At 48.4% G+C, this 14,752-nt stretch overlaps 1 protein-coding gene across 10 annotated transcripts in view; it reads left to right on the top strand.

Annotated features, from left to right (window-relative positions):
* SEC31B (SEC31 homolog B, COPII coat complex component) overlaps nt 1-14,752 on the top strand; it is a 65,665-nt gene that overhangs the window by 19,386 nt on the left and 31,527 nt on the right. For 7 of the 10 annotated variants that reach the window (XM_073904306.1, XM_025880916.2, XM_025880915.2 and 4 more), the window contains 16 exons: nt 412-642; nt 3,019-3,093; nt 3,355-3,453; nt 3,796-3,895; nt 4,405-4,583; nt 4,846-4,972; nt 5,340-5,485; nt 6,214-6,387; nt 6,884-7,039; nt 9,417-9,594; nt 10,041-10,355; nt 10,604-10,662; nt 11,159-11,305; nt 11,606-11,725; nt 12,194-12,265; nt 12,492-13,648. In XM_073904306.1, coding sequence (XP_073760407.1) covers nt 412-642; nt 3,019-3,093; nt 3,355-3,453; nt 3,796-3,895; nt 4,405-4,583; nt 4,846-4,972; nt 5,340-5,485; nt 6,214-6,387; nt 6,884-7,039; nt 9,417-9,594; nt 10,041-10,355; nt 10,604-10,662; nt 11,159-11,305; nt 11,606-11,725; nt 12,194-12,265; nt 12,492-12,671 — 2,358 coding nt within the window. In that variant the 3' untranslated portion in view covers nt 12,672-13,648. Of the gene's footprint in view, nt 1-411; nt 643-3,018; nt 3,094-3,354; nt 3,454-3,795; nt 3,896-4,404; nt 4,584-4,845; nt 4,973-5,339; nt 5,486-6,213; nt 6,388-6,883; nt 7,040-9,416; nt 9,595-10,040; nt 10,356-10,603; nt 10,663-11,158; nt 11,306-11,605; nt 11,726-12,193; nt 12,266-12,491; nt 13,649-14,752 lie in introns of those variants that run through there. The other 3 variants (XM_073904309.1, XM_073904310.1, XM_073904308.1) reach the window with 2 other exon arrangements.

A 14,752-nucleotide genomic window follows, 5' to 3' on the forward strand; every position in this document is an offset into this window, starting at 1 on the left:
TAACCTAGGCATGCTAGCACTGGGGATGGGGCAGGGGGCTCTGTGTGAGAGACACTGCCTAAGAAGAGGTAAGACTGCTGTTCCGTGGCTGTAGCTGTGGTGGGTATAAAGACCATGATGACGCCAAGGCGTTTAGTCCAGGTGACTGGGAGAATGGTGCTACCAGCCCGGGTCAGAAGGTGAGCACCATGTGCTAGAGTTTTATGCTGATGGTGCTAAAAATTTAGAGGTGGTTTAGGTATAGGGGTGCATTTTCTGCTCATTTCCTGATCCTATTCCACCCCCAGGAGTTCTTATTGTTGATTTCTTATCCTAGGGTCGACCAATAAATAGCCTTCCCTGTGATGTGGACTTGGTGTCAATTTTTAGCTTGAAGATACAACCTTCACCCTTCTTGTTTTTCCTCACCAGTTTGGAGGGAAGCTGGTTACCTTTGGCCTCCCCAGCACCCCTGCCCATCAGGTGCCACAGCCTTGCCTCCGCCTAGTCTTCATCAGTCAAGTCATCACAGAATCTGAATTACTGAGGCGGTCAGCTGAGCTGTGGGAGGCCCTGGAATCAGGAAATCTTCTGAATTATTGTCAGAACAAGATCGAACAAACATCACTGCAAAGTGAAAAGATGCTCTGGCAATTCCTGAAGGTAGGAAGCCTGAGGCTGGCTGCTCCAAAGTGTGTTTCCCCAAAGCCGGAAACTCTGGGAGATGGACAACTACATTGTGACCTAGATTACAGAGGCCCTGACCTCTCAGGCTTTTTCCTACACCACACCACCCTCTGGACACAGAATCTTCACCTTTTACCAGTGTCTCAGAGACCTTTTGCAGCTAAGGAAGCTGAGGGGTACAAGTGACATTTGCCTTTTTTGCTTCTATTGCTGATGTCCTAGATACTTTAGCAGGGCCGAGGTGAAGGCTTTTATGCCATGCCAAAGGGCAGATGACGTGATGGGAAGAGAGAAGAGAAAGGAAAGGAAGGAAAGAGGATCGGCTGGAAGGGGGCATCATCATGAGAAGGCTTTGAGTTTGTTTCAGGTAACCCAAGGCAAGTTATGGTGGTGGGACTCAGGGCTTAAGTCCCAGCTTACTCTGGAGGCATGGACCAAGTTCAGTGCTAATGAAATTTTAAGTTGTGCATGACATCAGGAGGAGTGTTCCACCTGTCAAAGGAATTGAGTGGATGGGAGGAGAGAACTAAAGGGGGAAAGAGAACTGACTGGACAGGCAGTGAGAGGATTATTCAAAGCTTTGGGATCATAGTGAATAATGCAAAAAGGGCAGAGCTGTCCCAGGGGATCTAAGAAGGGCTTGGGGTCTATGCTTCAGACGTAGTAGAACTTTGTGATGGTAGACACCAGGAATCTGGGAAGGAGACAGGATTTGAGAAGGATCATCAACTGTAGAGTGAAGCTAGAAAAAGGTGTGGGAAGAAAAGAATAAGAAATGATGCTTTTGTTGTAATCAGAATACGAGCAACTGCTCCAGGAATGATGGAATGGGAAAGAGAATAGAGGGCATCATCAGGAGTTGAGCCTTTCTTCTGAACAAAGGAGGCAGCAGTACTTAAGGATAGAAGGGAGTCTGGTTGAAAACCAACCCAAGAGCTGTCCATTATGATGGTTCTGAAGCTGAATGTGGCTGAACATTTCCAAAGGACAAATATGGGAGAAGAAAGGAGCCCTGAGAGACTGTGAGAAAGATAGTAGTCAGAATTCATGGCTCTGGGTAGGGCAAATGAAGGGCCCAGCCAGCTAACCCAGATTAAGGTACGGCTTCAGGAAGGCTTGGCCCCCAGTATCTGGGACACTGAGTGGGTAAGCTGACTTTGTTTTCTTTTTTTTTTTTTTAAAGATTTTATTTATTTATTTGACAGAGAGAGAGAGATCTCAAGTAGGCAGACAGGCAGGCAGGTAGAGGGAGAGGGAGAAGCAGGCTCCCTGCTGAGCAGGGAGCCCGATGCGGGGCTCGGTCCCAGGACCCTGGGATCATGACCTGAGCCGAAGGCAGACGCTTAACCGACTGAGCCACCCAGGCACACCTAAGCTGACTTTGTTTATTGTATCTGTGCAGCTTCTACCACGAACTATGCTTTCAAGTAGTTTTTTTTTTTTAAAGATTTTATTTCTTAGAGAGAGAAAGAGATCACAAGTAGGCAGACAGGCAGGCAGAGGGAGAGGGAGAAGCAGACTCCCTGCTGAGCAGGGAGCCCGATGCGGGTCTCAATCCGAGGACCCTGGGATTATGACCTGAGCTGAAGACAGACGCTTAACGGACTGAACTACCCAGGCGCCCCTTCAACTAGATATTTTAGACTCACAAGACTCTGTAGGTTCACTTGGCATCAGTCTCCTCAGAAGGATGTGGGACAGGAACCACGGCTTCGCAGGGCAGCCGGAGGTGGCGCTCTTCTGTGGGGGTTCTTGCAGCAGCCCATGCAGCAGTTCAGAGTTCTTGTCGCCTCCCTGAAAGACAGCTCAGGTACAAGGTGATGAGATGCACACAAGGCAGGTGTGTCAGTGGCCCTGGTTTTGAAACCTCATGCCCACAAGAGCCAATGTCTCTTGTACCCACTTCAAAAATGTTTCTAGAGTCCCTACAAGAGATCTGTTCAGTTACAAGAGTCCTTGCAATCGGAAGCCTAGAGCATGGTGTCCACAGATGCTATTTAAGTTTTGTATAGTTCCAGTCCAGATACAATTTATCCATCACAAGCAATGTTGCCTGGAAACATAGGTGACGTTTGACTCTTACCAGGTAACCAGGCTAACAGATCTAGTAAGTCAACAGAAGGTCCAGTTCTCATGTAGAAGTGGGAGAGGGTTTTGTTAACACCATGCCTCTAGCCCAGCAGGATCAAATCCAGGGAGAAAAAGGGCAGAGATGGTGTTGGCCTCAGTAGGGCACTTCTGGTAGTATGAAGAACTATATTAGAGGGTTCACTGGCACGGATGTTCGGCTTATGCAAGAGAGGGTCATTCACATTGATTTAATGAAGCCTTGTGTGTTCTGTGGTTTATTAGGTGACCTTAGAGGAAGACTCCAGAATGAAATTTCTAAAACTATTAGGATACAGTAAAGATGAGTTCCAGGAGAAGGTAAGCTGCTTTCACATCAGAGGCACGTACTTGAAGCAGAGAAGAAGAGAATGCTGTCAGTGGAAACCGTCTCAGTGACCTCTTTCTGGGCTTCATTAACGCATATACAAACCTTTTACCTCCTGGATGTAGGCTTTTCCCCAGGTAAATAGCCCAAGGATCTTAGAGAGTCCAGTTGGTGTGGTGTGGAGATGGGAAGAAAGCATAATAGGTGTTTGACTTTGTGCTGGGAAGAGGGTACTCATAGGTCTCTCCTTGCAGGTGGCCACGGGTTTGAAGAGTGACTTGGGGCTGGGTGACAGCCCTCAGGCCAAGGGACATGATCTCCACAGTAACAGACAGCAGGCTTTCTGCAGCCAGGTGTGGTTGGAGCCCAGACAGCCAGACCTGGGGTAGCACAGGAGACCTGCCTTTAGGGCATCTGCCCCTTCCTAGACGTTTGCTTTGCTCTCATAAAGTGCTTGGCTTCTGTAGAAGTCTTCAAACTCCTCATTTCTTGGAACCACAGTGAGACACAGAGTGCATAAGCTTTGGGGCTGGGAGAGGAGCTATGGACTAGAGCCCTTCCCAAACCTTATCTGGTTATTCTTTAGCTTTACCCATTAAGGGCCAGATAGTAGAGCTCCCAGAGAGAGCTACTAAGCCAGCTGTCTGTTTTCAGGTTCATTTCCAAAATAGCCACCTCTTTCCTTTCTTGTACAGACCTCCGAACACATCACAGAGGAAGCCTCTGCCTCCTCATCCTTCTTTGATGAGCTGGTCCCTCAGAATATGACTCCATGGGAGATCCCCATCACAGAAGGTACTCTGATCCTGAGGGAGAGAAATGCTCTATATGGGAGTAGGTGGGCTCAGAGTTCTTGGGCTTGAGAACATTTTCTTCTTGTCCCCTGCCTCCTGCCTCCCTCCCACCATCACAAATGCTGAGTGGTTCTGTTACTGGTTGGAGCTCTCTCTGGATTTTTATGGATACATCTTTCCTGTGGAAGGGCTTCTAGCAAATTTTTTTCCTACTGTTTTCTTACTTAAAAGACTGTGACTCTGTTTTTGCTGAGCAACCACACACTATACCTCTAATGTTGCCATATGATAGGCTCTCCCTCATCTTTAGCCCTGTCCTTAGAGAGTTACCACTGGACCTGGCACTCTGGGACAGCCCACTACATTTTGTTGTTGAGGAATGAAACTTGGGAGTTTTGTTTGGGGCAAGGGAGGCTGAGTGATACAGAGATAGAAGGGGTGTACTATGGGCACTGTAGGGAAGCTAGGGTCTGAGGGAGGCTCACATGGAGGGGATGCCTCTGCCTGCAGACACTGATGGACTCCTGAGCCAGGCTCTCCTGCTTGGAGAACTACGCCCTGCTGTGGAGCTGTGTCTGAAAGAAGAGCGCTTTGCTGATGCCATCATCCTGGCCCAGGCTGGGGGCGCAGATCTGCTAAAGCAAACACAGGAGTGCTACTGGGCCAAGAAGAAAACCAGAATCTCTTCGGTAACTGCCCACTGTGCAGGAGAGGAGGGAAGGGATTACTGGGACTTTGTCAGGTGGATGCCTACACCTTGATGTTCAGAAGATCTGCCAGGCCTTCCCTCTCCCCACTCCAACCACCCCTACCTCACCTGCAACCCCTAGTCAGTGGTCTAATAGGAAGCCTGTTCACCAATGGTTTTTCTTAGCATGTCCCTGTGTGTGACTCTGACGGCCTGTGTTGGATGGATGGCTAATGACCTCCTTCCATCTCTGCCCATTATAGCTGCTAGCCTGTGTTGTACGGAAGAATTGGGAGGAAATGGTTTCTGCCTGTAGCCTGCAGAACTGGAAAGAGGCACTGGCCTTGCTACTGACATACTCTGGGCCAGAGAAATTCCCTGAGCTCTGTGGTAGGTAGCCCTGGGTTTCAGGATGGAGTGGTGTGACTCTAGCATGGAGTTAACGGACACGGTGAGGGAGGAGGCAGAGGAGCAGCCTGAGCTCTGGGAGGCCAGGCCGTGTTGTCAAGGCCAAGGTCTGGTTCAGCTGGGAGGCAAGGACTGTAGTAGGGATCAGTATTGTCCTGTTTTACTTTTTCTCGTTACATATTGATGCAAGAGCTCCGCCCTTCACTGTAGTGCAAAATTGGCCTCATTACTGTCCAAAGCCACTGTGGTTACTTGTCCCAGCTCATGATCCTCCACCTATTTTCAAACAGGAGGATGAGAAGAAGCATAGGAAAGCTATGCCATTAAAGAATTTTCCTTCTCTCTGCAGACATGCTGGGTACTCGCATGGAGCAGGAGGGTGGCAGAGCACTAATCTCCGAAGCCAGACTCTGTTATGTGTGCTCAGGCAGTGTGGAGCAGCTGGTGGAGTGTTGGGCAAAATGCCACCAGGCTTCATCCCCCCTGGCTCTACAGGTACTCCTTCTCTGTAGGGCACTGGTCACTCCATACCAGGCTCTTAGGAGAGGCTATTGATAGGGATGTGCAGGGACATCAGAGGCTAGTCTTCTGGGTACCCAGGCTGGGATCAGTATATTAGGGAGTAGAAAAGGGCCTTCAGTGTCTGGGACCTTTTCCCAGGGATGAGCTAGCACCTTCCTCTCTCCTTCCCAGTCAGGGGAGACTGCGCAACAGCTGCTTAGGTATTAACCTTCATAATTTTTTCCCACTTTAGGTTTGGTTATACAAGCTTATTCTCTATTTGAATAATTGTGAGCCTGGGCCTCCTATTAGCTGCTATGAAAAGTTCTGTGGATTTAAATTTTACCAGACGCTCTACAGGTAACTAGAGAAGATTCATAGGAAGACAAAGTCACAGATGAAACGATAGTATAACAGACCCTGAAATTGATGATGTACTAGCAGAGGAAAGGGTAAAGAAAGCAAAAAAAAGAGGCAGGGATGTATGAGAGTCTAAGACCCAGATGGACCCAGTTGAAGCAAATGCTAATAGCTTGGGAGGTGAGGCCAAGAGGCTCTTCTCTAACTATTACATCTCTTACATATCATCACTTGCTGCCTATACCTGGCCATGGCCAGGTACCCTCATACCCATAGTGGGAAGTCCCTGGGTGAACTGCCTGGTCTTAGGGAGCAGGATGTGCTTTGAAGAGACCTGACTGCCTTTATCCCTGTTCCTATAGGACCTGATGGAGAAGGTGATGGTCCTTAATAGGAGCTTGGAGCTACTGCGGGGTCCTGACGGGGTGAGCTCAGGCCCTGCCACAACCTGCAGGGTCACTCAGTATGCCAACCTCCTGGCAGCCCAGGGCAGCCTGGCCACTGCCATGGGCTACCTACCCAGTGACTGTACTCAGGTGAGTGGGACCATGTACAGAGAGCAAACCATTTCAGTCATCTAACATTGGCTGAGCACTGACATGTTCTAGGCACTATGCAAATGCTGGAATTCTAGAATAAATGAGATCTAGTCCCTTAGGAAGCTCACAGTCCCTTGGGGGAAATCAGATGTCAGTAACTTACAGTGTTATAACAGAAGCTTATACTAGGCACTGTGGGACTCCAGGAAAGGGGCTGGTTTTGCCCAGAGCAGTCAAGGAAGGCTTTCCAGTGGTTGAACCAGTTGAGCTGGACCTTCGAAAAGAAGCAGCTTCCCAGCAGATGTAGAGCATTCTAGGCAGAAGGAACAGTAGGGAGGGAGGCTTGGCAGGGATTAGGGACCTTTGAGTCATCTAAGGTAGCTGAAGTGTAGAGGGCCAACTGAAGTTTGAAGGCTATATGGGGCCAGGATTATAAGAAAGGATGTTTACTTGTTTTAATTAACACAGTTCTTCCCTATTGTAACTTTTGTAGCCACCAATTCAGCAGCTGAGAGATCGACTTTTTCATGCCCAAGGTTCTGGTGTCTTGGGCCAACAGTGTCCTCCTTTCCCCTTCCCACGGGTTGTTGTGGGAGCTACCCCCCACTCTAAAACATCTTACAGATTGGAATTCCGGCCTTCTTACCAGGTAAGACCTGGTTTGGTTTGTTCATTCATTTGCTCATTCATTCAAAAATACTTATTAAATGTCTACCAGGTACCAAGCATGGTTCTAGACACTTGGAATATATTAGTGAAAAAAAATGATAAAAATTCTCAACTTTGTAGAGCATAGATGCAGTTATTTTTCTAATAACTGCTTGTCAAACAACTGCTAGGCTCTTAGAACAGAAATGTGGACAAACCATGATTATGCCCTTAATTAGCTCCTAGTCTAGTAGAAAGATAGATATGTAAAAAATAAGTACACTAAAATTCATCAATGCCATGATTAGGGTATGATAAGGTGACATGGGATCACACAGAAAAAAGCAACTTAGTCTTTTGAGGAGGGGGAGAAGTTTAGGGAATGTTTTAGAATGAGTATGATGTTTGATCTGAGTATTGAAGATTAAAAGTTATTTAGGCAAGGGAAGGAGTAGGTAAATGCTATTTCAAGCAGTGGGAACAGCATGTACAAAAGCATTGAAGGGAGAGTAAGCAAAGCCCACTTAAGGAACTACTAATATTTTAATGGGGCTGCAAAACAGGTGTTTGTTGTAGGGGAGTGAGGTTAGATGAAGCTGGAGTAACAGGTAGGAGATAGAGCAGGAGGGACCTGGAATTCTGTGCTAAAGACCTTAGACTTGACCCTGAAATTGAATGGTCTTATGCAGGGGAATGACTAGCTATGTATTTAGGAAGGGCAAGGCTGGAGGCATTTAAGAGGCAATAGCAAGAGATGATGAGGACATGAAATGACGGACCTAAAGCTGGAGAATGAGATTGGATTTAAGATAATAGGTAGAATTGACCGAAATTGGTGATGGTTTAGAGGAGTCTGTGAAGTGGGGGAGCTGACCCCCAGGCACTAACCAGTACCCAGATGGTTAGGGTGCTATTAACTTATGATACCAGGATCCTGCTGGAGGGACTGGGGAACAAAATCCAGCGAGATGGGAAATAGAGGTACCAGGCGGAAGCTCTGATGATTCATCCTGTCCCAGCTTCAGTTCTCGTCTTAATTTTCTTTCTTCTTTCCTCCTTCTTTCCCCTTCCTCCTCTTCCTTCTCCCACCCCCTCTCTCTTTCTGTCTCTCCGCCTCTCCCTCTCTCCTTTCTATTTTGAAATAATTATAGATTCACAGGAAGTTGCAAAGAAATGTACTGAGAAGTCTCATGCATCACATCCCCACTCCCCACTTCATGCCAGTGTCCCACACAACCATAGTACAATGTCAAAACCAAGAAACTGGTATTAGTATAATCCATAGATTCAGATCTCACTAGTGTGTGTGTGTATAACTATGTAAGAATTTGTCTTCTCACCTTTTAAACAGGGTCCCTCACAAAGCAAAAATTTTTAATTTTATAAGGTCCAATTTATAGTTTTCTTTCTATGGATCATGGCTTTTATGTCTTTGCCAGTCCACAGTCTCCTAAAGTTTTCCTATGTTCTTTCTAAAAGTTTTATAGTTTTATGTTTTATACTTAAGTCTGTGTTCTATTTTGAGTTCATTTTTGCATATGGTGTGAAGTTTAGGTCAAGCTTCTTCTTTTTTTTTTTTTTGCCAATGGATATCCGTAATCATTTATTGAAAAGGCTGTCTCGGGATGCCTGGGTGGCTCAGTCGGTTAAGCATCTGCCTTCAGCTCAGGTCATGATCCCAGGGTCCTGGAATTGAGCCCCACATCGGGCTCCCTGCTCAGTGGGGTGCCTGCTTCTCCCTCTCCCTCTGCCTGCTGCTCTGCCTACTTGTGCTCTCTCTCTCTGACAATAAATAAATAAATTCTTAAAAAAAAAAAAAAGAAAAGGCTGTCTCTCCTCCATTGAACTGATTTTGCTCCTTTGTCAAAAACTAACTGGGCATATTTTTATGGATTTATTTTTCGATCTCTGTTCTATTCTGTTGATCTGTGCGTCTTTCCCTCTGACAATACCACTCTGTCTTGAATACTACCTCTATATAGTAAGTCTTGACATGAGGAAGAATAATTCCTCCCACTTTGTTCTTCCTTTTTTAAGATTTTGTTTATTTGAGAGAGAGAAAGCGAGGGGGAGAGAGAGAGAAAGAGCACCAGCAGGGGGAGGGGCAGAGGAAGAAGGAGAAGCAGACTCCCCGCTGAGCAGGGAGCCTGATGCAGGGATCGTGGGCCTCCAGGATCATGACCTGAGCCCAAGGCAGGTGCTTAACAGACTGAGCCACCCAGGTGCCCCTCTTTGTCACTTTTTATAGAAACTTATCAGTTCTGTTGATTTTCATTTTAAGAGCTAGCTTTTTGTTTTATATTCTTTATTGTTCTTCTATTTTCAATTACTTACCTTTCTTTTCCTTTCCAAGTGCTGACCCTTTTTTCTCTTCACAGGTTCCAACTCCATCTCCAAGGCCAAGGATTTTCACACCTCAGTCATCACTGGTGACACCCTTGATACCTTCCCATCCTGGCCCTTATCAAAGCTTCCAAACACAGAATATAAATGATTACAGGGTACCTAAGCCCCAGGCGGCCCAGCCTTTGCCTTTGGGCCCTGGTGTAAGGCCTGGTAAGTGAGTGAGTGAGTGAGTCAATATTTGTCTGGGCAGAGCACAGAGGAAAACAGTTGGCATGGCCAGCATAGATATGGAAGGCATTATGTCTACTATGTAGCGAGAGGAGCTTAGAATTTGAAGTCTGAATCCCCAGTACTATCACTTACTGGCTTTGTATCTATGGGCAACAAACTTAGCCACTGTTTCTTTTGAAAAGTGAGAATAGCTATTATATTGGTCATTTCAACCCCACAGGATTGTTTTTAGGGTCAAATGAGGAATAGTTAAAAGTATTTTGTGAATGGTAGATCTCCATACACATACACTAATCTTTCATTATCATTATTAGGTTTGTTGTTTGTTTGTTTGTTTTATTGCTGCCTTATTCTTCCCTGATACGCTCTGAGTCTCTCCCAAATTGAAGTTTGATGGCAAATGGCCTGTTTCTGTTCCTTTTCAGCTTTATTTGAGCCACTGCTGTTAAGAGGGCAAAAAGCCCAAGTTCCTAACCCCCTGGGGTTCCCTGGAACATGGCCTCTTCCTGGTCCACCTCCACCCGTGGTACCCCCAGATGTCATACAGCCTGGCTCTACCTCCCTGGCCGAGACTACTCGACTGTTCTCTCCACTTCCTGTGAGACTACCAGGGGTCAGCCCTACAAGCTTCCGGTCCCTAGCCCCTCCTGTCAATTTCTCTGCAACACACCCTCCAGGAGGGCCAGGTGCTACATGCTGTAGTGCACTCCCAACCACCGGCCCCTCGACTGCTCACCCAGGTCAGTCTTCTTTCCACAGCTTCCGTCATTGCCTCCTTCTCTTCCCCCTTCCACTATCACCTCAGGAGTCTTTCCTCGCACCAATGAATTGGGGGCCGGTGGGCTGGAGAATGTCAACCGAGCACATGGCTGGTCTGCAGAGGGAGGTGTGATTGACTCCAACTAAAATAATTTTGCTGGCCTTCAGACTGAAAATTTCCAGTGTTCCTGACTGTGCCCCTAAATACCTCTATCTTTGTGCTACGCAGGACCTCAAGATTCCTTGAAAAATGCCCCAGTGCCCAGGGCAGACCTCCAGAGGAAAAAGGTCAGTTCATTTCTTGCCACCTGACCCACATTCTAGTTTCTTCCAGAATTCAGCCTGTCCCTTTGTCAGGCACACAGACTGTCTTGTCTTTTTCCCCACTCATTCTTCTCCCCTCAGCCATCTTCTCTTTCCTTCTTGCATACATGTATCAGTCTCCCCATCTCCTGGCTCCCTACTCACTACTCTGTTCCCTTGATCACTCAGGACTTCTGTTGCTCTCTCTTTTCTTTAAGATTTATTTATTTATTTGACACAGAGAGAGAGATAGCGAGAGAGGGAACACAAGCAGGGGGAGTGGGAGAGGGAGGAGCAGGCTTCCCGCTGAGCAGGGAGCCTGATGTGGGGCTCGATCCCAGGACTCTGGGATCATGACCTGAGCCGAAGGCAGATGCTTAACTGACTGAGCCACCCAGGCGCCCCTTCTGTTACTCTCTCAGAGCAGGGCTTAGGAAGTCTCTCAGTTTAGACTCATATGCCTTTCTTTCTCTGGCTCTAGTTGCCAGAGACATTTATGCACCCGGCACCGATTACTGCTCCAGTTATGAGCCTCACCCCTGAGCCACGAGGGGTCCTTTCCTCACAGCCTTCTGTCCTTGGTGTGGGCCATGCTCCCCCAGGAGCTCCAGGAGAATTCAGCCTGCAGGTGAGAGGAATAGTGCGTTCCCTTCCTCTTGGAAACTGTCCAGCTCTCCTTGGGTATAGAAAAGCAGGGGGCATGGGTGGATGGGCCTCATTCCTCAGCGGGGAGGCCGATTTTGCACTGGGGAACTGGTGTGGACAGGTACCAAATGTCCTTACTGCAGAGAAGAGGGCGCACCCCTTTCCCCAGCTTTGCTGTGCTCTAGTGGGAGCGTGTGACACTGAGTCACTGAGTACTAGTCTGTAGGGAATCTGTGAGAAGGACAGCTTGCCAGTCTGCCCTGTCTCCCTGCTCCTCCCTCAGCAACTTCAGCAGCGGCCCCCTGGGAAGGTGGAAAGGAAAGAGCTGTCTCCAGAGCATCAGTCCCTGAAGACCAGCTTTGAGAAGCTTCTGCAACGCTGCTCCCTGTTTGCCACTGATATGGTAAGTCTGAGCCTTCCCCACGATGTCTTCCTCACACCACTAGCTTGCTCCCAGGATCCCTGAGCTGTAGATCAGTTCCTTGTGTGACTCTTTTCTCATGGTTCGCGGACCCACTGTCTGTGTCTTGTACTTATTTGATATCTGTGTGGGGCAAGGGGTTGCGGGGCTCGGCTGGTCTGAGTCTAGCACCTAGGTGGCAGGGCCCAGCAGCATTGAGGCTTAACTCATGGAAAAGCAGCATGGGGCACTGGAGGGAGGGTGAAACTAGGAGTAAGGAGACCTGCTGTTCATGCACTGGCTGTGTCAGCTTAAGCAAGTCACTTACCCTCTTTGGGCCCCCATTTCCTCTCCTGTGAAATGAAAGCAGTAGTGTTAAGTCGTTCCAGCTCTGACATACTATGCTTCTCTAGAGTCCTGTGTAGTGTCAGTCTTAGGGGCTGGACTCAGAATCCATTTCTCTCCCTGCAGAAGACAAAACGGAAGCTGGATAAGGCAGCCCAACGTCTAGAATGTCTATATGCTAAGCTCTGCCAGGGCACAGTAAGTACACTTAGTGGTGCCCCTCTGCCCCCCACCATCACCTGTGGCCAAAGGGACGCCAGTATCCTCTCTCATAGGTCTCACTGACCTGGGTTTCCCACAAAATACATACATTAGACATCTTGCCCGGCCTGGGCTCCAGAACTTAAATCCTCTCTTACCCTTCCATGCTCCCAGGGTAGGGTCTGCGTTGGGCTCCCTGACCTAAGCATCCGTCCCTCCACAGCTCTCACCTCATGTCCTGGCTGGGCTCCATGAGGTTGCCCGATGTGTGGACGCAGGAGACTTTGAGCAGGGCCTTGCGGTGCATGCCCAGGTGGTGGGCTGCAGCAGCTTCAGCGAGGTCTCCAGCTTCATGCTTGTCCTGAAGGCTGTCCTCACCATTGCTCATAAGCTGCACATGTAAACCAGGTAGCCTCTTTTGCCAGGAGGCTACTTCTGCTGTTACTTTACTCCTCCCTGCAGAAAAGGGGGAATTTCGGAATAGATTCTGTTTGTTTTTCCCCACGCTCTTCCCTTGCTGCCAGGGATATGATGCTGTGGGCTTGCCTGTGAACTAGCAGAGTGCCTGCTTTCCACGCCTTTATGCCTGGCCTTCTAGAATCCACCCAAGGCTCTCTCAGCCTCTGAGGCAGAGCAGAGAGCTGGTTCTTCACTTTCCCTGATACTGTACTCTGACAGGACCCAGAGCAGGGCATCTTCTCCCCCAGGGATATTCTGATTAAGTGGCTTCTGAGGGGGTGAGCAGGATCATTACCTCCAAGTCTACCTCTTCTGTACCCAGCTTGTGGGGCTTTTGTTTTTCCCCTTCCGTGGGTGATGAGCCGGACATTACCTTCTCCTTGCCTCTGACTTCGTATTTCCAGGTCCTTTTTTCTCTGAGCCCTGGAGGCTGGGGTAGAGTTGACTGTTGTTCATCTTTTGAACAAGTCATGGACATGAGGGGTGGGTGCTGAGCAGAACCAAAAGGAGGAACTTTGGCCCTTTTTACAAGGAGCTATTCATCTGCCAGTATTATAAGGGTGGGCTCGGCTAGGCGGAAAATAGAAGAGGTGCACTGCCTTTTGCTGGGAGCTGTCCTAGGCTGGGAAACAGGAGGAGAGGGACCACTGCCTGCAGGGAATGGTCCTGACTTGAACTGTCGGGCCCCTGGCACATGGCCCTCGACCATTCATTCTGTGATCATCAGCCCAGTTCTGGAATAGGAGCCGTATTAACAAAAGACTTTTCTAGCCCTGCTCCTCAAGGGTTGGAGGCCCTTCTCCTCAGCCCCTACATGTCTCAGGGCTGCCTTCTTTGGCTGCACTTTTCATGGTTGAACTTTGCATTTGAAGCACTGATGTACGTAATGGGCAATAAAGCTGCTTTGATTTGGTTTTCTCAGTCATCTCCCAATTACTGTCTCCTCTGGGTCCTATTTTGCCCTTACCTCTCTTCCTAGACTCTTTGTTCTTGCTCCCTGTGCCCCAGTGAGGCAGGACACATGAGGAGTCTCGAGAGTTGAAGAAAGGAAGGTGCAAGGAGAAAGCCTTGCAGCATCTGTGGCCACTCTGCTGTGTGTGTGTGTCTGTGTGTGTGTGCGTGTGTGTGTGTATGTCTCCGTCCGTGCCTGACGTTCAGCTCTAGGGTTTTCCTCACACCACTTCAGGGCCGAGCTCAGCTGCACAAAGGGGCTGGGTGTGAAGCCGGGGGTACGATCTCTAATCCTGTTGTAGATCCCATCATGTCTGTGGGCTAGATGTGTGTGTTTGGGAGGAAGGGATTGTTAGGCAGTATTTGTTTGTAAAGCCACTTGCTCTTCAGATAATACTTGCACTAACTTCTATTGATGAAGCAGTGTGAGCCCCAGCAAAGTCCTTTCCCAAAGTGTCTTTGAAGCCAAGAGCCCATTGAAGGGAAGAAAGGCAGGGAGAGGGGATTAGTTTGTTCAGCAGCTGTGAATTTCAGTGGGAGGTTGATGAACTCCGAAGTCTTTGTTTAAATTAAAGGGGGGGAGAAAAAAGCCGCTGCTGGAGTGAGAGCCCCACTTGGGGCCCTGAACTAACACAAGGAGAAGTCTGAGCTGCAGGGAGCTGTGTACTGACTGCGAAGACTTTTCCCAAACACTTTCGGGAAAGGTGTTGTGAGAAGAGAATGGGCGGAGTGGGGGATTAGCATGTGAAATGAAGTTTTCATTGACTCCAGTGGGGGTAGAAGGCTATTTTAATGGCATTTTGTTCTCTTATTTTCTCTTCTTGAGCTCTTTAGAGATATTGTTTTGCTAAGACAGGCTTTCTTCCCCCTTCTTTCCAGTCTGCGGATTGCCTCTATGGGAGCCAACATAAATATTTCTCCTCCAGGAATGCGGGTTAATTAAAAGGAAATGAATGAGTGGAAGCATCCAATCCAGACCCACAATAGGCGGGTGCCCTGGCCTGCCCTCCCCTCCCACCATCACCAGCACCACCAGGGCTGAGCACGACCCTGGCTCTGTCTTTGCCCTAACCT

Source organism: Callorhinus ursinus, unplaced genomic scaffold (assembly GCF_003265705.2).
Source record: "Callorhinus ursinus isolate GAN/ISIS: 27379988/994484 unplaced genomic scaffold, GSC_fseal_2.0 scaffold20, whole genome shotgun sequence".
Taxonomy (NCBI): Eukaryota; Metazoa; Chordata; class Mammalia; order Carnivora; family Otariidae; genus Callorhinus; species Callorhinus ursinus.